This window comes from Zophobas morio, unplaced genomic scaffold (genome assembly GCF_036711695.1).
Source record: "Zophobas morio isolate AGI-343-1 ecotype UQ-CSIRO unplaced genomic scaffold, CSIRO_AGI_Zmor_V1 ptg000030l, whole genome shotgun sequence".
NCBI lineage: Eukaryota > Metazoa > Arthropoda > Insecta > Coleoptera > Tenebrionidae > Zophobas > Zophobas morio.
The window spans coordinates 10,424,358-10,447,575 of NW_026972135.1; the positions used below are offsets into that span (position 1 = coordinate 10,424,358).

Sequence of the window (23,218 nt, forward strand, 5' to 3'; positions counted from 1 at the left end):
TGATTCTACCCTTTCCCCCACTTTAAAACTCTCTATTTCTTCCCACGCCTCTTCGTTGACAATCCCATAGTAATAGTAATAGAGCGCCTGAAAAGAGGAAAATCACTAAGAGGAGACAAATAGAATTGTGAAATAATGAAGGATGTGTGGAAGGACTAAAGATTTCCCGAAAGAGGAGCGAGGGCATTATAATCTGTCCCATATTTAGGAATTATACAGCCATTCTTCCCAGAAGTCTTTTAATTCCACTTCATTGAATTTTTAAAAGAAATTTACAATTGACAAAGTGGAAAATTGACAAAATTCAAATACTAAGTAAATATTAAAAACACTGTAGAAATATGTTTCTATACCCTTAACATTAATTTTGCATAAAATCTGAAAACCCCAGTCCTCTTAAAATTTGAAACAGTTAAGTTGCCACCTCGATTTCGAAGCGTAACAAAGTTTCCAAACACATTTCTAGTTAAAAAATTTATTTCCAGATATTTCACTCTCACACACAGTATACACATTACATTAATATTTGATCAAAACATTTCTCAAATTCAACCATATCTTTGCATTCCAGCACCGGCTTGATTTCCTTCAAGCAATTAGTAAACGTTTCACGGTCGCTTTCCTCCAGGTCTTTCACTTCTTCGATTGCTTTAATACTTTCAATAATCACTTTACCGTCCTTATCAACAACGTAAGATTTTTGGAAGAAGCATTTGTAGAAGCACAGTTCTTTTTCCGGGATGTCCTCAGCTTTATCATAGTCGTGTAAATCCGCAAGACTCATTTCATTCTCCGTGAAGCACTCATCTCTCATCTTGTTCCCTTCTTCGCCCATATCTTCAAACATTTTCTGTAACTGTTAACAGTGTTAACTTTGTTAAAGTGATAAGTTGCTAGATCGAATCACTTACGTCAAAATCTTCTCTCTTGGCTCCGTAACAGAAATAGGGGATGGAGGAAAGCACCACAAAGGTAACTAGTTTCAGGGAATACATGCTTGGTTTCTTGTTACACAACTGTATGATGTGCTTACACTAGTGCTTGTAATTTATATGAAACAATGAAGGTCACTTATTGTACAGAGATATGGGAAATTTGGTCGCGTTACCATTGTCGGTTTGTTTCGTTGTCGGGTTCCCTAATTGGTCACATATGCATAGTGATGAACAATAGTGTTTTTTTAGGAATAGGTACATTTCACAGTGAAATTATCCGTGTTCGTTACATAAAAATATTCACATTACCTAGTAGATAAAATCCCAGTCTTTGTTCCGTAAAATTATGTGTATCAATCATGTCAGCTAAATATTATCAATTATCATTATGCACTTTTTTATACCACCAAGTGCATCTATTGTTTGTTCCTTTTATAACTTATCGGTACTTAATTCCAATGAAATGAAGTACGGTAATGCGACTATTAAAAGGTGAGTATAAAACTGCATTTATTTCAACTACTGTAGAAGATAAATATGTCTATTATTTACTGATTATTAAATATTAATCAGTTAATGGAAGATGTGTCTTTTAGCCTGCGAGTATATGGTATTCACAATTGTTGTAAACACAGATTAGGCCCAGAATTAATACGAGTTTCATTTTCATACACTAACTTAGCGTCCATGATGGCGACCAAATCTTTAGATGTTTAGAAAAAACGTTAAGATAAAATTGGCCGAAAGAAATAAGAAATAGAGGTCCTCGCGCTACTGGTGTCGAAAATGAAATTCGTGTAATTGAAGTCGTAGACAATGACCCAAAAATTTTATAGCACGACAGGTAGGAATACCTCAATCTTCGGTTTCAAAAATTTTGAGATCGAATAAGTTCCACCCTTACCATATGAGTTCAGTACAAGATCTAAAAGAAGAAAATTTTCCCAGAAGAATACAATTTTGCAATTTTATGCGACATCAACTAGAATTGGACAACAATCTTTTATTCAAAGTTTTGTTCAGCGATGAAGCAAGATTTGGCAAGAACGGGGTTGCTAATCGGCACAACTGTCACTATTACGCCTAAAATAACCCACACTGGATCAGAACAGCTCATTTTCAAAATGTTTATTCCATAAAGGTGGCAACTTAATATGACACAGGTATCTACAATTTTTGGAAGATGATTTTCCGGGGTTATTAGAAAATATTCCTCTCAACCTTCGACAAGAGCTGTGGTTTCAGCAGGACAAGGCACCACCTCATTATCAGGGAGTCGTTAGGTACCATATATCTTGATGAGACGTTTGCAAATAAGTGGATTGGCAGAGGCAGTGTGAATGCATAGCCCCTTCGTAGACCCGACTTAACACCTTTAGGTTTCTTCCTCTGGAGGGTTGTAAAAAACAAGTTTACCAAAATTGTATTCGTAATTGTGAAGATTTAAAAATCAGAATTAGAAATGAAAATCATTTGTGACGGCAAATTTCAAAAAATGATGTAGGACTGACTGTAGCAAATACAGACCAATAGGTCTTACGTTAGTGTGTTGTAAGGTAATGGAAAAAATTATCAGTAAACTCATTATTTTCTTTGGTTTAGATAACAGAGATTATTTCCAATTACACACCACGGTTTTCTACCCGACCGCTCAACAACAACCAGTCTCCTTTCATGTTTAGACAAATGGTCCAGGACCATGAACCAAAATGATCCTGTTGACATCACATATATCGACTTTCACAAAGCATTTGACAAAGTACCACACTGTAGATTGTTATTCAAAATTGATAAAATGGGGATCAAGGGATGTCTATTAAAATGACTTTCAGCCTTTCTGTCCGATCGTCATTATAAAAGAAAATTGGGGTCATGGAAATGAAAATCCTGAGAAGAATCGACAAAAAATGAAAAGAGACAGAATAAACAATACGATATTTAGAAATCAACTAAACGTAAAGCTGATAGATCTAATCATAGAAGAAAGGCAAGATAAGATAAGATAAGACTTATTTGGGCAAATTACATATCCTTGGAGAAAATAGAGGGCGGGTGGACGGGGCTAGTATTTACTAAGATAAGACTTATTTTGGCAAATGACTGATCCTCTGAGAAAATAGGGGGTGGGTGGGTGGGACTAGTACTTGCTAAGATTAGAGTGATTTTGGCAATATTTGGAAATTTAAAACAATCTTGAGGTTCTAGGTATTCCTATTTCGAAAGAATTTGAAAGTGCTTTGGAGCCTCTAGTGTTTTCTTACAATAATTTAATTAAATTTTTTAGGATATGTCATTTAAGTCATATCTCATTTGCCAAAATTATGCTTATCTTAGCAGGTCCTAGCCCCGCCCACCACCTACCCTCTCTTTTCTTAGAGGCTATGTCATTTGCCAAAGTCAGTCTTATCTCAACAGCTACTAGCCCCTCCCACCCACCCTCTCTTTTCTTAGAGGGTGTGTCATCTGCCAAAATCAGTTTTATCTTAGCTAATACTTACTAAGATAGGACCTATTTGGCAAATGACTGATCCTCTGGGAAAATAGGGGGCGGGTGGGCTAATTCTTACTAATATAAGACTTATTTTGGCAAATGATATCCTCTGAGCAAATAGGCAACTCGTGAGGGAAGATAGCCCTTGCCGAGGTAAGTCTTATTTTGTCAAATGACATCCTGTGAGCAAAAAAAAATCAGCAAAAACTGAGTAATAAGCTAAAAATGTTTGACGTATCGAAAATTGTCAAAGATTTCAAAACCCTATTTTTAAAATGTTCGCAGTTAATTTTAGGTCCCCTGGTGTTTTATTTTCTGATAAATTTAAAGGAATCTGGTGTTTTGTTGCTGGATGAACTTGAAAAAATCTTTTGAGCTTTCAGTGTTTTATTTTATGCGAATCGGAAAAAGTCTTGAGTGAGCAGTGTTTGGGGACATGGTGTATTATTTTGGGACCTCATGGAGATTTTTTTTGTAAATTATTTAAAGCAATTTTGGGGAACTTTGGTGTTTTATTTTTGGAAAATTCTGAGCTGACCTGTTTTTAAGTCAATTTTATGACTTTTTTTAATTTAAAATAAATTTGAGATTCTAGCTGATATTTCTGTTTGGAAAGAATTTGTGTTTTGGAGCTTCTAGTCTTTTTTCTATAAAAAATTTAATTAAATTTTTTAGGATACGTCATTTAAGTCATTTCTCATTTGCCAAAATCAGTCTTATCTTAGCGGGTAGGTACTAGGATCGCCCACCCACCCTGTCTTTTCTTAGAGGGTATCTCATTTGCCAAAATCAGTCTTATCTTGGCAGCTATAGCCCCACCCACCCACCCTCTATTTTCTTAGAGGGTATGTCATCTGCCAAAATCAGTTTTATCTTAGCTAGTAGTTACTATGATGAGACGTATTTTGGCAAATGACTGATCCTCTGAAAAAATAGGGGGTGGGTGGGCGGGGCTAGTATTTGCTAAGATAAGACTGATTTTGGCAACATACAACTGTAAAAACTGAGGTGGAAGAGGACGTGATACATTTTCAGACAGAGAAAAAAAAACTATATCCAACATAATGATAAAATAATTTCAGTTAAATTCGAAATCAAACATGACATTTAGTCCGGACAAAAACATATGAACTTCATCAAAATTTATCAGTTTGGATGCATTCAATTACTAATCCAAATGCTGCTTTATTAAACATTCGAATTCACAATATACACCTTTGACATAAATAAATCCTGAAAAATGTAAACGTTTTCAACAATCCTCCAGCGACCGTGCTTTATAACCCCTAGACTAGCCTTCCCAAATCGCCCTAGTCCTTAAATGTCAGCTGTCAAAAATTTTCCTCGAGCCTGCGGCTCTACTCACACGAGCCCTTAAAACAACGATAAATCGCCTCTGTCCTCTCCCAGACCAACATTCCGGCATCTTCGATAACGTCTTTATCTAAAAATGTAACGATAATTGCGAAATCCGAATTTAGCCCATCACATTATTCCGTTCTTCCCGGAACCCCTTGAAAATCCCGCGGGAACAGTGGAGCGCAATAAGACCACATACACAGAATGGAAAACGAGAGGATGAAAAAAACAAAAAGGCAAAACTTTAGAGAAAAACAAAAGAGGTCCCCAAAAATATCAAAAAAGAGCACGAAAGAGAAGATTATGGAAAAACAGAAACAAGGAGATTTCAGATGTTTCTAATTGTATCTTCTTCTGTATACTTTATAAAGGCTATCACTAGCCACAGATAACAGTTTCTGAAATAATTTAATAAAAATGTTCGCACGAAACACACTGTAGACAAAATTTGGGGAAGAAAAAACATTTAATGAAAACTGACAGCAGCATTTACATTGCACCTTAATTAACCAATTTTTATTTACTACAAGCAAGCAATTAAGCTACCAAACGTTTTTACTGCATGATTTCATTGAAACACTCCTCAATCTGTCTCAGATCATTGCACTCAACAATGTTGTCCAATTCACCCAGACATTTACTCAACTCCTCGTACTTCTCATCCTCCAAATCTTTCACTTCAGGAATAACTCTGAGATCATCCAGAACGATTTTCCCATCATCTATGAAACCAATTTGTTCGTAGAAACACTTGTAGAAGCACAAATCCTTTTCGGGAACATCATCAGCGTTGTCGTAATTTTTCAAATCAGTGACACACACTGAATGTTCTTTAAAACAGTAGTCTCTGACCGTGGCTAAATCACCTTCTAATTGTTTAAACGATTCCTGCAACTGTCGATGAAAATTGAGCACCATTGTTCAAAAATAATTTTATTCTTACTGCTAAGTCTTCTGCTTCATCTGAAAGTGCCAGAGCAACGATTAGGCTGAAAAGAGAGAACTTAAAAAGGTTTGGTGCGAGCATGTTTAAATTTTTGTGGTTTGAGTGTGGCCACAGTGGGGTATATATAGGTGCGATGTGAAGGTTATGTTATTGTTGCGTTTAATAGGGGTAATTTTTCGTAATTATTGTCGTTAAAAGCTGCACTCTTGGAATTGAATGGATAATCAGACTCACAATAATTTTGCCTGCATGATTTATTTTGTTGTCGGATTCACGAATTTTTTTACTTGTCACTTTAACGTGATGTATGGTGTGTGAATTACTGTGAATTAAGGTTAAATTTTAAAACAAGGAGTGCTAATTTTTTAGCACAAAGGTACTAACAGAACTGTGAATAAATAAAAAAAATGACATAGAGGACTGGTTTTCAAGCCTTTTTATTATAATTCCTTAATAACAAAATAAATTTAAAAAAATTGCATTGACAGGAGATGGAACTTAATTTGAAGTATGGAAAATAGATATAGCAGAAAACCCTGAATTTTTGTACAAGTTTTCAAAAGGAACATAATTAAATATCCAGTAGGAGTACATCTTGCTACCAAAATATTTCAAATTGTTATTACTTTTTTAGTTCACATACTTCTGTACTTGCAGTTTATGAATCCACTTTAATTTACTTTCCAAAAATGTTTTTGCAATATTTGCTGGATGTACACGTAATAGACAGATGGTGACGCAAATTCAAAATTGGCTCTTCTGTCTATTGTTTCTCTAGATAGTACTAAAGTAATTTTAACTTTTTTTAATTAGTACCTCTAAAAATAGAAGTAAAAGTTTGTTGTAAAATATCGTGAAACTTTTGTTATTTTTGTTTCATTTCTAGGTGAACTGAAAATTCATTCGATCCACGTCGTGATTTTTGTGAACACATATTTGATTTATCATTTACTTGATTTAACGAATAATCTGACATCAGGAAATTTTTGGTTTTTTAAATTCCTTGGTAGAGTATGTCATAATTAAATTTTTGGTTTTTGGGCTCCCGGTAATTATAATACTAATTGCGCTATTGTCGAAATTCGGGGGATTTTAACTTCCCGAAACAATGACGTGTCCATATCCAAATTTAAAGTTTTTTTCTCACTGTCATTGTTCATGTGAATGTTAATGCAATACCGTGAATTAGGCAGTCTAGCTGGTTTTGATTTTTGTCCAAAAACCTACGTGTACAAGGTAAAAATTACGGGTGGAATAATAAATCACAAGTACATCGCATATTTTAAATAGGATTTTGAAATCACATCATAAAATTTTTATTGCGGATGATTAGACCTTCCATAGCCGTCCCTAAGTCCAGACACAATTACGATCTTTCCTTACTTCTGATGATGTAAGATACCTTAGAATCGTATAAATTCACGTTAATTAAAACAAAATGTTTAGACACACTTTTTATTGCAATATTTTAAAAGACAGCAAAGTGTAATAATACAAGAATACAAAATAAAAACAGTTCCTACTTATATTTTTTTACTAAAACTTAAATCGCCACTGCCAAATTAATACACTTAGCAGCTTTCTTCATATCCCTGCATGTTTTAATTTTACCCAACCTTTCCATACACCTTTTCACTTCTCCAAACCTTGATTTATCAAAACCTGGCAAAATTTCAAGAGCGTCGACATCCATTTCACCATCGGCACCAATAATCTCAGTCTGTGTATAGAGACATTTGAAAAAACAGGTCAGACTTTCAGGAACGCGTTCAGGATCTTCATAGATTTTCAGGTCGTTTATGGTTATTAAATTGTCTTTTAAGCAGTAGTCTCTGGTGATGGCTAAATCACCTTCGATGTTTTCGAATAGTTCTTTGAGCTGTTGACACAAGAAGTAGATGCTGAGAGTGAAAAGTTGGAAGTTAGTACTTACTTTATTGTTATTAGTATTATCTTCAGCGTTTGCATGGAACAAAAGTACACTAGTCCCAAGAAGGACAAGATGTTGGAGAAAACACGAATACATTATAATGTTACTGTGGTTGACTAGTTGTCACATAATAATTTCTGTCAGATGTATATTTATAGTAGTTGAGTAGGGAGGATGCTTATTGTTATATTATTAACACAGTTTATGAAAAATTGTTATCAAAACATTTAACATGCTTAATGTGGTCAATTAAGTTGCCATCATGTCAAACGCGTAGGTAGGTTTTTAGTGCGGATCTGATGTAATATCATAACATTTTTGGATTATTTTGACTCAAATAATAAATGAAATTTAAACATTCGATCATTTCGATTTCAAATAAATTCACTTTTCGGTTGTTCGACTGCATGTATTTTTTGAGTCAAAATAACTCAAAATTGTTACGATATTACATCAGAATCGCAATAAAAAATATTATGAAAAGTATGACATGATGATGAGTTAATTATTATAAATGTGTTGTGATAACAATTTTTCATAAAATGTGTTAATAAAACAACAATAAGCATCCTCCCTGCACAACTACTATAAATATACACCTCTGACAACATAATATGACAAACATTCAACCTCTGTAATAAAAAATGTTTTCGTTTTATCCACTTTATCTCGTCCTACTTGGGAGTGGTTTTGTTTTGTTTTGTGCAAACGCTGAACAAAATAAAGTAAGTACTAACTTTCAACATTCAACTTCATCATGTAATCCTTACTTCAACAGGTCAAAGAAATCGTCGAAAGTATGGAAGGAGATTTAGCCATCATCAGAGACAACTGTTTAAAAGAGAACTCATTAACTATCGACGATCTAAAACTGTATGAAGACCCTGAACAAGCTCCTGAAAACCAGGCCTGTTTTATCAGATGTGTGTATAAACAAAGTGAGATTATTGGTCCTGATGGTGAAATGGATGTCGATGCTCTTGCAATTTTGCCAGGGGTTGATAAATCAAAGTTGGGAGCAGTGAAAAAGTGTATGGAAAAGTTCGGTAAAATTGTAACCTGTGGAGATGTGAAAAAAGCGGCAAACTGTGTTCATTTGGCGACGGCAAATTAATTTTAGCAAGAAAAACATAATAACCGTGTTTAATTTGCATTGTTGTATTATTACCAATATATTTACTCTCTTTTGAAATATTGCAATAAAAACTTGCTCTAAAGATTTTACTTTAATTAGTGTGAACTACCGAAGCTATTTTTATTTGTTTCGGTATTTCCTTTTTTCCTAGGAATGTTGTTCCCATCTTTTTAAACATTTTTTTCCGTGTTCTTCATCCATTCATTTATTTCTTGTTGCATCGGCAATATTATCTCTGACTTCCATTCTTTTGGTGTCTTTATTTTCTGTATTATCTCAATCATTAGCTCATTTAATTGTTCGCTTCTCTTTTCTTCCATATGTATTTTATCATTTCTGGGGTTATATTATCTCTTCCAAGTGCTTTTCCTAATGTTATTTTTCGTATGGCTTTTGATAATTCATTTTGTTGTACCGTTTCCACTCCTCATGTTCTTCCTTTTCGTCTAGATCGCCTTCAATCAATTCTTGGAAATGTTGTCACGATCTGTCCATTCTCTGATCAACGATGTTATTTCCATCATTGTCTTTTACGTTAGTCATGTTATATTTCTTCTTTCGTAATAACAAAGGAAGGAAAGAAGAGTACCTAAAAGCAAGAGAGAATTATAGGAGAAAATAGGAAGACAGAAAAAGAGAAAAACGAGAAGAAGAAGAGAAGACCATAAAGTCCCTGAAATTAAAAGACAGATGGAGTGAAAGAAAGTATATGGGAAGTGGTAGATGGAGTCTGGAAGGGAAAAGGTATAATAATCCCAAGCACAGACAGGAGGGGTGGTAGTGGGTAAAGAGAAAGTGTGGTCGTTCGCGTACCCAGATGATTTGGTGATTGTGGCAAAGAAAAGAGAAGAAATGAAAACAATGATTAAAAGTTTCAAGAAGTACGTACAAAAAAAGGAATTGGAAGTGAATGTGGAAAAAACAAAAATGGTGGTGTTTGGGAAGAGAGTAAGAAAGGTGAAGGAAGAGTGGGCATGGAGAAGGAAGAAGATTGAATAGGTGAAAGAATTTCAGTACTTAGGATATAGATTAAAGAGCAATCACTCAGATAGAGCGCATATTCAAAAAATGGTCCGAAAAGCGAACAAAGTGGATTTAGACATGATTATAAGGGAAGAATGATGATGTTTGATAGTTTGATCAAAAGTATATTTACGTACGGAGCTGAGATTTGGGGATGGAAGGAATATGAAGAAATAGGGAGAGTGCAAGAAAAATACTTAAAATGGACATTGGGATTGGAAAAATATACGCGGGGGTATATAGTGAGAGAAGAAACAAAAAGGGAGAAAATGAGAGTGAAAGCGGGTAAAAGGGCGGTTGGATTTGAAGAGAAGTTTAGTGAAAGAGATGATTGCAAAATATTGCAAGAATATTGGAAAGAAATAAGAAAGGAAGGGGGAAAACATGTTTGGAACGAATGAGACAACTATTATGAAGAAAAATGATATGCATGTGAAGAAATAAAGAGAATGAGAAAAATGGGAAGGAGTATGAAAGAAGAACTGAGTCTAAGAGATAAGGATATAGATAAGCAAGAGCGCAGATCGAGAATATCGGAGTCTAGATATAATGCAGAGTATAAAAAAATAGTAAAGGATCAAGTACCAAAGTACACAGAGAGAGAGAGAGTATAAAGTAGAAAAGAATGATGGCGAGATTTAGTTGTGGAACTGAAGGGAAAGAGAATAATTTTTGGATGGATGGAACAGAAGGTGCAGGATATATTGGAGAGAGGGAGAAAAAATAGAGCATATGCTGAAGAGGTGTGAAGGATTGAGAGAATCGGAGCAAAGAAGGGAAAAAGTGCTAAACGAGGATGGAAGAGGACTGGACTGGATGAAAGAAGTATGGAAGATAAGGGAACTATGGCAAGGGATGGGCAAGCAGAAAAAAAGAACAATTATTATATTCCTTCTTTCGTTTTAGCTGCTTTCTGGTTCCTTTAATGTTGCATTTACTGGTTTTTGATATTTTTGTCGATATTTTGTTTCTTTAAATGTATAACTATTTATCTTTTGTTTCATTTTACCTATTCTTTTTTCTACTTTTCTTTATTTATTTTCTCCATGTCCATTTTGATTAAATAGTGTTTTTTTGCCGTTTTTCACTTTCTTTTTCTGATTACAAAATAATCTATCATTGACTTTATATTTTTGCTAGCTACTTCTCTCGCGCATTTATGTTTGAATCTGAAATCTTTATGTTCGACTTCAATCTTGCTTATCATATTTTCCTCTTCCTTATCTATTATTGCTTTATGCAGTTCTCCATAAAATTTTGCATCTTCGTTCTTCGTCAAATATCGTCATTAATATCTTTAATATTATCTTTCAATCACTTAGTTTTCTTTAATTATAATGTCCTTTAATTTATCTAGTGATATTATTAATCCTACCCTTTCTTTCGCCCCTTCATTTTGATCTACATCTAATCAGCTACATCTAATCAGAATAGCCATTATCCTTTGTGTCCTTATCATACTTCTTTCCTTCTTTTTTGTTTCCGTACTGTCTAGTATCGTAGTATCTCTACTTCAGGTTTTATTACGAGATTTATCAGTTATGCTAATTCCTCTCCTTTTGTTTTATAATTCGCACATCCCAAGTTTCTATTCTTAATGTAGGTGGTGATTTTTTTTATTTTCGATCTAGTTACTAAGAATTTCAAAGACATAATCTAAAGGTTTATTTATTTTCGCATGGTAAAGCGCTCACCATGATAATAATCTTACGTTGAGAAAACTGTCATGGTCATGTTTTAAATCTGCTTCAGATTAACGAATGATTTCTTAACCGATCCTGCGAAAAATAATCTGGGCACCGCGGGTGTTAAGCTATTTTAATTGTCTCAGGTATGTTGTGGACCTCGACGTATTGGTCTCGGTCCTACAAACTCCATATCCTCGACTTTGTAAACATAGCTTACCACCCTAGATACCGAATATAGTATTGGGACTCCCGAGAAGGTTTGACATTGTTAAAAATAAACAGTCGGGGTTACCGAGAAGGTTCCACATTAAAAAAAAACCGTTCGGGCTCCCGAGAAGGTTTCACCTTCTTGAGAAAGAAGATAGTTGGGGTCTCCGAGAAGGTTTTACATTCTATAAAACAAAAAGTTGGGGCCAGCGAGAAGGTTTCATCTTCTTCAAAAATACAATTGGGACCGCCGAGAAGGTTCTACCTTATTCTTCAAAAAAAAAATTGTTAGAACTCCTGAGAAGGTTTCATTTTCTTTAAAAAAAGATAGTTAGGGCCTCCGGGAAGGTTTCACATTCGTTAAGAAAAAGACAGATAGGGGCCCCTGAGAAGGTTACATATTGTGAAAAAAAGACATTTGGAACCCTCGAGAAGATTTCACATTTTTGAAAAAAAAAACAGTCGGGATTACCGAGAAGGTTGCACATTAAAACAAAAACAGTCCAGGTTCCCGAGAAGGTTTCACCTTCTTTAAAAAAAGACAGTTGGTGTCTAGAGAAGGTTTCATATTTTTAAAAAATATAGTTGGTGACCAGAGAAGGTTTCAGGCTCTTAGAAAAAGACAATTGGGCCCCCCGAGGTTTAACCTTTTTAAAAAAAGACACTGGAAATCTCAAAAAAGGTTTTCACATTCTCTACAAAAAGGCAGTTGGGTCCCCGAGAAGGTTTTACATTCTATAAAACAAAAAGTTGGGGCCACCGAGAAGGTTTCATCTTCTTCAAAAAGACAATTGGGACCGCCGAGAAGGTTTTACCTTATTCCTTAAAAAAAAATTGTTAGAATTCCTGAGGTTTCACTTTCTTTAAAAAAAGATAGTTAAGGCCTCCGGCAAGGTTTCACATTCGTTAAGAAAAAGACAGATGGGGGCCCCTGAGAAGGTTTCATATTGTGAAAAAAAAGACATTTGGGATCCTCGAGAAGATTTCACATTTTTGAAAAAAAAAAGAGTGTTTGGGTTACCGAGAAGGTTTCACCTTCTTTAAAAAAGACAGTTGGTGTCTAGAGAAGGTATCATATTCTTAAGAAATATAGTTGGCGACCAGAGAAGGTTTCAGGCTCTTAAAAAAAGACAATTGGGCTCCCCGAGGTTTGACCTTTTTATAAAAAGACACTGGGAATCTCCAAGAAGGTTTTCACATTCTCTACAAAAATGCAGTTGGGGTCCCCGAGAAGGTTTTACATTCTATAAAACAAAACAAAAAGTTGGGGCCACCGAGAAGGTTTTACCATATTTCTTCAAAAAAAAAAAAAATTGTTAGAACTTCCGAGAAGGTTTCATTTTCTTTAAAAAAGATAGTTAGGGCCGCCTCCGGGAAGGTTTCATATTGTGAAAAAAAGACATTTGGGAACCCTCGAGAAGATTTCACATTTTTGAAAAAAAAAGACAGTCGGGATTACCGAGAAGGTTCCACATTAAAACAAAAACAATCCAGGTTCCCGAGAAGGTTTCACCTTCTTTAAAAAAAGACAGTTGGTGTCTAGAGAAGGTTTCATATTTTTAAAAAATATAGTTGGTGACCAGAGAAGGTTTCAGGCTCTTAGAAAAAGACAATTGGGCCCCCCGAGGTTTAACCTTTTTAAAAAAAGACACTGGAAATCTCAAAGAAGGTTTTCACATTCTCTACAAAAAGGCAGTTGGGTCCCCGAAAAGATTTTACATTCTATAAAACAAAAAGTTGGGGCCACCGAGAAGGTTTCATCTTCTTCAAAAAGACAATTGGGACCGCCGAGAAGGTTTTACCTTATTCCTTAAAAAAAAAAATGTTAGAACTTCTGAGAAAGTTTCATTTTCTTTAAAAAAAGATAGTTAGGGCCTTCGGGAAGGTTTCACATTCGTTAAGGAAAAGACAGATAGGGGCCCCTGAGAAGGTTTCATATTGTGAAAAAAATTGATCTAAAGAGTTTAGACAGTACTTCCCTCGCTGTCGGAAACGTGACGACTGCATGTCTATTATGTTTTTTTTCGCAGTAGATTTCATTATTTTTTTTGAGTCACCCGGTATATGCAAATTCAAAAAATATGAATGGAATGATAAATTACAAGTACAGACTCATCATATTTTGTATATTCTAGATAGGATTTATTCGGCAAACTTTTGAGCTGACGTCATCAGTTTTTTGTAGAAGATAACCAAATATATTTTGACTAAAAATTTATTATGCTCTTTATAACCTTAAAACATTTGCAAGATTTCAAAACATTCGGTTCTGGAGTTCCTGATTAAATCAATAAAATACATTTACCCATTCATTAATTTTTTTGGGTCACCCTGTATATGCAAATCCAAAAACTATGAATGGAATGATAAATCACAAGAAAAGACTCATCATATTTTGTATATTTTAGATAGGATTTATGTAGCAAAATTTTGTGGTGACGTCATAATTTTTTTAGGGGGGATGAGCAAATACATTTTGATCAAAAACTTACCATGCTTATGATAACTTTAAAACACCTTCAAGATTTCAAAGCATTCGGTTTTGTAGTTCCTGAGTAAATCAATAAAATAAATTTACGCATTCACAAATTTTTTTGAGTCACCCTGTATATGCAAATCCAAAAAATATGAATGGATTGATAAATTACAAGTACAGACTCATCATATTTTGTACAGTTTAGATAGGATTTATTTGGCAAACTTTTGAGCTGACGTCGAAAGTTTTTGGAGGGGATAACCAAATATATTTTGAGTAAAGATTTATGATGCTCTTTATATCTTTAAAACATCTGCAACATTTCAAAACATTCGGATTAGCAGATTCAAAATTAAATTGCAAAATGTTGTTTTATAATTTTGATTTTTTTTCCAAAAATCTGGACGTTTCGCGTAAAAACTCAATTCGGAGTCGTAAACTACATGTTTAGGACTATATTATTTTATACAATTTAAAACCCATTTACTATGTACAATTTTGAAGTGACGTCATCACATTAGTGGTGGGGATGATTAGACAAATTTTGGTTAGCGTTTTACCATCTACATGATATTCCTAATATAACTACAAAATTTCACAACAATCGGTTCAATACTTTCGGAGATTATTATCTGTCTAATAAAAATCCGGGACGGCAGACAGACGGACAGACGGACAGACAGATGGAAATGGAAGACCTATTTCTTCGTCTTCTGGGGGTCATGAAAGATCGAGAAAACGTAAAAGTAGAGAGTCGGCCGACGGACTCGATTACAATACTTCCTTTGCTTACGCTCGGGAAGTAAAAAGACATTTGGCACGCTCGAGAAGATTTCATATTTTTGAAAAAAAAAAGACAGTCGGGGTTACGGAGAAGGTTCCACATTAAAACAAAAACATTCCAGGTTCCCGAAAAGATTTCACCTTCTTTAAAAAAAGACAGTTGGTGTCTAGAGAAGGTTTCATATTCTTAAAAAATATAGTTGGCAACCAGAGAAGGTTTCAGGCTCTTAAAAAAGACAGTTGGGCCCCCCGAGGTTTGACCTTTTAAAAAAAAACACTGGGAATCTCCAAGAAGGTTTTCACATTCTGTGCAAAAAGGCAGTTGGGGTCTCCGAGAAGGTTTTACATCCTATAAAACAAAACAAACAGTTGGGGCCATCGAGAAGGTTTCATCTTCTTCAAAAAGACAATTGGGACCGCCGAGAAGGCTTTACCTTATTCCTTCAAAAAAAAAAGTTATTAGAACTCCTAAGAAGGTTTTATTTTCTTTAAAAAAAGACAATTGGTGTCTAGAGAAGGTTTAACATTCTTAAATAATATAGTTGGCGACCAGAGAAAGTTTCAGGCTCTTAAAAAAAGACAATTGGGGTCTCCGAGAAGATTTGACCTTCTTTAAAAAAAAAAAAAAACACTTGGAGCCCCCAAGAAGGTTTTCACATTCTCTACAAAAAGACCGTTCGGTCACCCGAGAAGGCTTCACAAACTTCACATTCTTAAAAAAAATAACCATGGCGAATGCTTCGCATCGAACTATTACCGTCGCTACTAATTTGTCAGTTAACCATCCTCTTCGAAGAATGATGGAGTCTGCAAATTTTTTTGCAAGAAATAAAAAAATTTATACATTTAAAAGAACATTAAGTTTTCTTATATGAATTATTTAAATTATTTTTGTTAATTATTGTTGTAAGGTAAATAGCTTTGTTTTTTTTTCTCCCATTCATATACGAACTGTAATATACATATTTGTATTTTTGTAAAATGGAAATTTTCCATAAAATAAATTATTATTATTATTATTATTTTTAAGTAAAAACTAGTGGCGTAATTACCACCCCGCCGTTCGCACAAATGTGGACAATACGAAATACATTTAAAGCAGATCGCCGACGGAAAAAATGTAGATATTCTTAATTTCTCAGTACATGCTTAACTTCTACTCTTTATGTTTATAAAAAAAATCTGCTATTAGCATGTTCAGATTACAAGCATCATCAAGGAAATGAAATGTGATTTCGTCTCCTCAAGACCGTACTCAGTTTTTTTCCAAAAGCACTTTGATTACCTTGCTTCCAATAACTTTAAGATATTTGCAAGATTTCACAGCATTAGGTTTTTGCACTTTCAAAGTTAAGTTGTAAAATATTCTTATATAATTTTTTTTCTCAAAAATCTGGAAGCCATAACCTAAAATAACCTAAAACGTTTGCAAAATTTCAAAGCATTCGGTTTTGCAGAATGCAAAATCTTACAAAATTTTTATTTACTTCTAAAAATCTAGATGTCTAGGTTAAAAACTGAACACGGATTCATGAACCCCATGTGAAGTAGTACCTTATTTTATAAAATTGAAATAATATTCACTAATGTAAATTTTGTTGTTTCTCCCTATTTGTATTCGCCTTATTATTATTTCCCAGTTTTTCGTCAGTTTAATTGTTTAAGTAAATTTGATTTTAGATATTTAGTCTTAAAAAAAAGCTGTCAACATTTTTTGGCAAATTTTGGCTAAATTCATGATGAGAATAAAAGAAATAAAAGCTGACCTAATGTATATTGTATGCTACTTTAAAATAATAAAAAAAGGATTGTAAATTTAGGAACAGTAATTTGCTTCTGTTAAATACATATTAAAAAAGTGCGAATTATGATGTTACGTCAGACTTGCAATAAAAATTGTAGAACACCTGACATAATTATAAATTTAATTATGCATATTCAACGTTATACATAACAATAAGCATCCTCCCTACTCAACTACAATAAATATCCTGACAGCATTATGTGACAAGCAGTGAACCACCGTAATAAAATATAATGCATTCGAGCCATCTACTGCATCTCTTCCTCTTGGGGAGCAGTTTTGTTCTATTTCAAGCTAACGCTGAAGAGATTACAGTAAGTGCGTACCATCTTTCAACTTTTATCTTCACTCATGTAATTTTTGCCACAATAGCTTAAAGAAATGTTCGAAACCATGGAAGGAGATTTAGCCACCACCAGAGACTACTGTTTAAAAGACAGTTCAATAACTCTTGACGATCTGAAACTTTACAAAGATCCTGAACAACTTCCTGAAAATCAGGCTTGTTTTTACAAATGTCTGTATATACAAACTAAGATTATTGGTCCTGATGGTGAAGTGGATGTTGATGCTCTTGAAGTTTTGCCAGGGTTAGATAAATCAAAATTTGGAGAAGTGAAAAAATGTGTGGAAGATTTCGATAAAGTTGTGACATGCCTGGATATGAGAAAAATTGCGAAGTGTATAGATTTGGCAGTGACAGTTTAAATTTTAGAAATAGTTTCTTTTGTGTTTTTGTATTACTACCCATATGTTAGCTGTCTTTGGAAATATGCAATAAATTATTACATACTCGCTTTAAAATTTGCACATTCTTTATTATGGCATTTTTTTTAGCAAAATAACAAAAACTGAAAGTAAATTTTACGGTTCGCAAATGCAACGTTGCTTGTGCTTTAGTAAGATATTTTTATTTTGTAGAATGTGCACTTACAAAATTTGTGTAAGGTAACAATTAATAAAAAAAATTCTAAATTATGGAGACTAATTTTTCTTTCTATCCATAAAGTACGTTAGCAGTTCAACTGAAACGGCTGACGCAAGCATCACGGCCAACTAGAGCAGAAATTTAAGAAATCACTCTATATATAATAACTAAACTGAATGGTAGATTGATTCATTCATTGACATTGCAGGAACTTCTAGTTCCAAATTAATGCTATAAATATCACTAGAAATTATTTTGCTTTTGACAACTTAAAATTCGATGTGTAAAAAGTGATTTGTTAATAAAAAAGTACGCCTACTATGTGTCGAAAATTGTTTATTTATTTATCATTGCATTCATATTTTTTAGATTTGCTTATACAGGGTGACTTAAAAAATTATTAAATCAGTCAATTTATTTTACTGAATAAATCAAGAATTAAAAAATTGGTGACGTTAGCTCAAAATTTTGACGAGCAAATTCTGCTCAAAATGTGCAAAATATGGTAAGTTTTTACTTGTGATTCATCACTGCATTCATAGTTTTTATTCATCAAATTAAGAACGAGTCACCCCATTTTCCCGAAGATCTGAAAATACAAACGTCTTTATTTAATAAGAATTATAATAATGATATTCAGAACATTTTGTCGATTGTAGCTTACTACTTAATAGTTTTGATCCTCTGTTTTGAGGGGACGAACTCATTCGAATCAAATTAATTTCTACGTGACATTGTTCCGATGTATAAACATAAACACTTTCAAGTTGTTTTTCTTATCGAAGATAACCTAAGGACGTACAGTAATGGAGTCCGTGGGGCAATTTGGAACTTTCATATTTTCTCGATATTTCATAACCCCTAGACAAGGCCGTAGCTAGGGGGAGGTTAGGGGATGCTGAGCCTCTCCTAGATCTAGACAAGTTATTATTGCAATTCGTAGAAAACATCTTTTAATTCAGTCTCTGTTTCACTCTCACGTCTATAGGTTGATAAATGTTATCACTATTTGTCTTAAATTACGAGTACCATAAATGATTTTCAGTTCAGTCTTCAGTCGCCCCTCTGTGATTACATATGGCCGACGTGATTAAATTGTTTCGTTATCGACACAAAATTTTGTAGTAGAAAAACTCACTTGCAACATAAGAAACAATAAAATTCCCAAAATCAATTTTTTTTTAATTCTTCGAAAGAGCTGTATTTGACAATCTATACTTCATGTAAGTTCTGTCAAAGTAATCTTCCACCAATTTTTTTTTTGTTTTTTTCCAAAATAAAAATATGAAACTATATATTTTATATCTACATAGAAGAACTATACCTAAGCAATCATTCTAATAGTTTTGGGCCAAGGTCGGCTTACTTCGGGCACGCGAAATAAGTCGAAATTCAGATTTTCCCCCCAAAATTGAAGCAGAAGCCCCACCACATAACTACTTTTAATACTCAGTTTGCCTTTTTTTCTAAAAACGTTCCATTTCTGTCTAAATTTGTTCGTTATCTTTTAATTCAGCGCTTTATCAGCATGATTTATCACGGACCTACTAACTCCTCTCCAAGGATGACTCCATGACAAATTATGCTATAAATAACATCACAATAATGACAATCCGATGTTCAATAAGCTTCCATAAAAATATTCCCACACAAACACAATCATCCATTTATTAAAAAACGTATAATTAAAACTAAAAACCGTGAAGGATCGCTTCGACATAATTGTTACTACAAATAAATAGTATCAGCTACATTGGCAAATTTAATAAAAATTATTTTGTCGCGCAGCAACTAAATTGCACATTTTTTGTATTATTAACTGTAAATATCTGGTTTTTAACTTCCGCATCACTTTTGCCAAAAATTAATGTCGCTGTTAAAAAAATCTAACATTGAAATCGTGATCTATAAATCCCTGCTACTGCCAAATTTTCACCAGTTTCTGGAATCAGAGAAACATGATTACCTCCTATTTGATAATTTGTGTTATCACGTTTGGTCTTTGTTTGGGAGACGATGGGGTAATTATGTGTACTGAAACAATTTAAAAATTTTAATATTTTTCTTTGTAGGCAGACAAAAAGGAATGTTTGATGGAGAACGATCTTACCGAAAAAGACATCAAAATGTATACATCGCTTGACGATATACCTGACGAAGTCTTGTGCTACAGTAAATGCTTAAATATGAAGAACGGACTAATAGAAAAAAGCGGAAAAATCGATATGGAGAAAATCAGTCTCATCGCCGGCGTGGACAAATTTAATGAAACCCAAACCGATCAACTGAAAAAATGTATCAAGGAAGTGGGATCTATCGAGCAATGTACAGACATGAAGAAGTTGCAGTATTGTTTCATGGACATTGTAACATGATTCCCAAGAGATTATAATAAACTGATGAACTTGCTTTGAGTGTTTGTTCTAATAGTTTGTGTTCAAATTTTAACTAATTTTTTCTGTAATTCTGTCAGCACTGGAGAGTTATAAAAGTAGCCTAAAAATAATCATCACGAACACCTATTTTGTCTTTTTTAAAACGCCGGTTCAGCTTCATTGCTACACAACTAAACATTATAACCCCAGAATACAACACTAAAATTAAGCTTCCGGTGATGACCTAACGACAATAATAACTGTCATTAGCGAGAAATCAATTATGTAATTCCAGCAACCCATCGCAATATATTCAGTTGTCATCGTCCAACCAGTTCGAGGTGACTGGAAAAATGTCGACGATTGCCACGTTAGTGCTGTGCGCAATTTTTGCCCTTTCGTCAGGAGACCGAGTGAGTGTGCTTTCAAACTAAGCTTTTACGTAACGTGTTTGAATTTTAGGACAGCGAGTTTCTGGCGGAATGTATGAACGATGATTCGGTGACCGAAGAAGATTTCGAAAAATACGACTTTGAAACCGACAAGGCGCTGTGTTTTGTCAAGTGTCTTTTCACCAAAAGAGGGGTCTTAGATGAGGAGGGTAACATCATCAACGTTGATAAAATTGATGGGATTACTGGACGGTACAAATTTGCAAAACATGAACTGGCTAACTTTATGGACTGCATTGAGGCGATTGGACAAATTAAGAAGTGTAAGGATGTGAAGAAAATGGAGCTTTGTTATGATGTAGTTGATAAGTAGTGTAAAAGTTGGGAGAAGTCCAATACATGTTGCTATAACTGATTAAAATAGTTTTATTTTTTTACGTTAATTAAAGGACTAAAACATTGATCTAAATCTAGTACCTTGTTACAAGTGTCGACTTTTTCCACGTGATTGACACAATCGACTACTTGGGAAAATTTTGTCGTTTTGATACCCCTCACAGTAGCAATTCCGAATGTGCTTTCAGCCACTGTTTCACCTTCTGTAGTTAAAAGTCCTATTCTTGTGTACAGACACTTGTAGAAACATAAATGTATTTTAGGAAGGTCTTTCATTTCTGACTCGAATAGTATTAAATCGTTAACTCCCATCGAATTTTCTACGAGGCATTCTCCAACGGCAGCCCAGTAGGGTTTTCCTTGTTGCAGCTAAAATTAAGTACATAAAAATAATGATTTCGTATGTGGTTGCACACACCCAGATTTCACCTCCTATGAAAACTGTAGCGAAAAAGTGGATACTAAGGACAAGAAAAACTGGTTTCCACATGGTTGTAACTATAACAATTATGCTGTGATATGTGCGTGACTGATTTATTATTTTTCCAGGATAGAAAAATATTCAATTAGTTATAAATACATGTTTATCCGGTTAAACATGAAATTCAGGGTATAATACAATTTTTCCATATCTAATTATAGCAACAAAAAGTTATAGTTTTTAATGTTATTCCTTTTTAACAAATTTCATAGCGCTTTTAAAGTGTTTACACTCTTTTACCACTTTTTACTTTCTGAGTGTACGTCCGTCTGTCTGTCTGTCGTCTGTCAGGATTTTTTTTTGACAGATAATCTCCGGAACTACTGGACCGATTGTTGTCAAGTTTATATGTGTGTTAGGACAGTAAAACGCTAACCCATTAACAATAGGATGACGTCCTCTCCAAAATTTACATTAATAAATCTGAATATTATTTCAATTTTATAAAATAATAAGATACCCCTCATATATGGTGGCAAGATGATGAGCAGACAAAACCAAATTTCATTTCCTTTTAACCGCTGATGTTTGTAATCTATAGAATGTCTATATTTTTTCCGTTTTTTATTTGATTTAAATATATTTCATATTGTCCACACTTGTGCGAACGACGGAGTATTAATTACGCCACTAGTTTTTTCTTTAAGTATAGAAAAAAAGCTAAAAAGCAAAATCAAATTTTATAATATTTTAAAGAAGTGGGTTTTGTCCGACTACACTTCAAGAGGAAAGGAATTATTTTCGAAATAGTTTTCGCATTTTTTTTTTATGAATATGATACCTTCTCGAGTGCCAACGTTATTTTTTTTTAAGAATTTGAAACCTTCTCGTGGGCCCCAACTGTCATTTTGTAGAGAATGTGAAAACCTTCTCAGGGGCTCCAATTGTCTTTCTTTTTTTTAAAGTGAAACCGTCTCGGACGCCAGAATTATCTTTTTTTAGTTGGTAAAATTTTCTCGAGAACGCTACCTGTTTTTCTTATGAATCTGTAATCTTCTCGGGGCTCCAACGTGTCTTTTTTTAAGAATATGAAACCTTCTTGGGGCACCCGACTGTCTTTTTTTTTGAAGAAGGTGATATCTTCTCAGGACTCCAACTGGTTTTTTGTAGAGACTGTAAAAACCCTCTCGGGGGCTCCAGAGGTTTTTTTTTAAAGAAGATGAAACCTCTGAGGCTTAAATTATATCTTTTTTTAAGTAGGTGAAATCTTCTCGGTGGCCTCATCTGTTTTTTTAAAAATGTGCAACCTTTTCGGAGCTTCCAAGGGTCTTTTGTTTAAGAAAATGAAACCTTGTTGGGCCCCCCTCAAATGTCTATTTTGAATAATATGAAACTTTCTTCAAGCCCCCAACTGCCTTTTTTTTTCTAAGAATGTGAAACCCTAGGAACCCAAATTGTTTTTTGAAACCTCTTCGGGGGCTCCAACTGTTTTTCTTTTTTTTAAGAAGGCGAAATCTTCTCGGGGCATCCACTGTCTTTTTTTAAAGAAGATGAAATCTTCTCGGGAACTCCGACTGTATTTCTTTTCTAAGAATGTGAAACCTTCTTAGGAATCCAAATTGTTTTTTGAAACCTTCTTAGGGGATCCAACTGTCGTTTTTAGATGATGAAACTTTCTCCAGGGTCCCAGTTGACTATTTTTTAAGAATGTGAAACCATCTCGGGGGCTCCCATTGTCTTTTTTTAAGAAGGCGAAACCGCCTCGGGGCATCCTGCATCCACTTTCTCTTTTAAAGAAGGTGAAATTTTCTCGGGGACGCCGACTGTTTTTTTGTTTTTCTAAGAATGTGAAACTTTCTTGGGAACCCAAATTGTTTTTTTAAACCTTCTCGAGGGATCCAATTATTGATTTTTAAGAAGATGAAACTT

General features: G+C 34.1%; 6 protein-coding genes across 6 annotated transcripts; 4 read left to right on the plus strand and 2 right to left on the minus strand.

Moving 5' to 3' along the window:
- Nucleotides 1-488: 488 nt before the first annotated feature.
- Nucleotides 489-1,002, minus strand: LOC135139094 (uncharacterized). The gene is made up of 2 exons (XM_064069178.1): nucleotides 912-1,002; nucleotides 489-856 (listed from the first exon to the last, which is right to left on the minus strand). Exons 1-2 carry the CDS (start codon nucleotides 993-995, stop codon nucleotides 515-517), a joined length of 426 nt encoding a protein of 141 aa, XP_063925248.1. The 5' UTR covers nucleotides 996-1,002; the 3' UTR covers nucleotides 489-514.
- A 4,271-nt stretch (nucleotides 1,003-5,273) lies between these two features.
- On the minus strand, nucleotides 5,274-5,812 carry LOC135139086 (uncharacterized). Its single transcript, XM_064069173.1, has 2 exons — nucleotides 5,729-5,812; nucleotides 5,274-5,679 (listed from the first exon to the last, which is right to left on the minus strand). The coding sequence occupies exons 1-2, from the start codon at nucleotides 5,810-5,812 to the stop codon at nucleotides 5,341-5,343; spliced, it is 423 nt and encodes a 140-aa protein (XP_063925243.1). The 3' UTR covers nucleotides 5,274-5,340.
- Nucleotides 5,813-8,305: 2,493 nt separating this feature from the next.
- On the plus strand, nucleotides 8,306-8,795 carry LOC135138539 (uncharacterized). The gene is made up of 2 exons (XM_064068519.1): nucleotides 8,306-8,386; nucleotides 8,440-8,795. The coding sequence occupies exons 1-2, from the start codon at nucleotides 8,306-8,308 to the stop codon at nucleotides 8,773-8,775; spliced, it is 417 nt and encodes a 138-aa protein (XP_063924589.1). The 3' UTR covers nucleotides 8,776-8,795.
- Nucleotides 8,796-17,010: 8,215 nt separating this feature from the next.
- On the plus strand, nucleotides 17,011-17,639 carry LOC135138540 (uncharacterized). The gene is made up of 2 exons (XM_064068520.1): nucleotides 17,011-17,091; nucleotides 17,150-17,639. Exons 1-2 carry the CDS (start codon nucleotides 17,011-17,013, stop codon nucleotides 17,483-17,485), a joined length of 417 nt encoding a protein of 138 aa, XP_063924590.1. The 3' UTR covers nucleotides 17,486-17,639.
- Nucleotides 17,640-19,662: 2,023 nt separating this feature from the next.
- LOC135138541 (uncharacterized) lies at nucleotides 19,663-20,080 on the plus strand. Its single transcript, XM_064068521.1, has 2 exons — nucleotides 19,663-19,726; nucleotides 19,778-20,080. Exons 1-2 carry the CDS (start codon nucleotides 19,664-19,666, stop codon nucleotides 20,078-20,080), a joined length of 366 nt encoding a protein of 121 aa, XP_063924591.1. The 5' UTR covers nucleotide 19,663.
- Nucleotides 20,081-20,398: 318 nt separating this feature from the next.
- Nucleotides 20,399-20,853, plus strand: LOC135139067 (uncharacterized). The gene is made up of 2 exons (XM_064069156.1): nucleotides 20,399-20,493; nucleotides 20,543-20,853. The coding sequence occupies exons 1-2, from the start codon at nucleotides 20,434-20,436 to the stop codon at nucleotides 20,843-20,845; spliced, it is 363 nt and encodes a 120-aa protein (XP_063925226.1). The 5' UTR covers nucleotides 20,399-20,433; the 3' UTR covers nucleotides 20,846-20,853.
- The last annotated feature ends 2,365 nt before the right edge of the window (nucleotides 20,854-23,218 follow it).

Coding starts and splice junctions, on each gene's coding strand:
- LOC135138541 (XM_064068521.1), top strand. CDS start 19,664: ATGATTACCTCCTATTTGATAATTTGTGTTATCACGTTTGGTCTTTGT. Junction 19,727..19,777: donor TTTGTTTGGGAGACGATGGG/GTAATTATGTGT, acceptor TTTTCTTTGTAG/GCAGACAAAAAGGAATGTTT.
- LOC135139067 (XM_064069156.1), top strand. CDS start 20,434: ATGTCGACGATTGCCACGTTAGTGCTGTGCGCAATTTTTGCCCTTTCG. Junction 20,494..20,542: donor CCCTTTCGTCAGGAGACCGA/GTGAGTGTGCTT, acceptor TTTGAATTTTAG/GACAGCGAGTTTCTGGCGGA.
- LOC135138539 (XM_064068519.1), top strand. CDS start 8,306: ATGTTTTCGTTTTATCCACTTTATCTCGTCCTACTTGGGAGTGGTTTT. Junction 8,387..8,439: donor CAAACGCTGAACAAAATAAA/GTAAGTACTAAC, acceptor TTACTTCAACAG/GTCAAAGAAATCGTCGAAAG.
- LOC135139086 (XM_064069173.1), bottom strand. CDS start 5,812: ATGCTCGCACCAAACCTTTTTAAGTTCTCTCTTTTCAGCCTAATCGTT. Junction 5,680..5,728: donor ATGAAGCAGAAGACTTAGCA/GTAAGAATAAAA, acceptor TTTCATCGACAG/TTGCAGGAATCGTTTAAACA.
- LOC135139094 (XM_064069178.1), bottom strand. CDS start 995: ATGTATTCCCTGAAACTAGTTACCTTTGTGGTGCTTTCCTCCATCCCC. Junction 857..911: donor CCAAGAGAGAAGATTTTGAC/GTAAGTGATTCG, acceptor CACTGTTAACAG/TTACAGAAAATGTTTGAAGA.
- LOC135138540 (XM_064068520.1), top strand. CDS start 17,011: ATGCATTCGAGCCATCTACTGCATCTCTTCCTCTTGGGGAGCAGTTTT. Junction 17,092..17,149: donor CTAACGCTGAAGAGATTACA/GTAAGTGCGTAC, acceptor TTGCCACAATAG/CTTAAAGAAATGTTCGAAAC.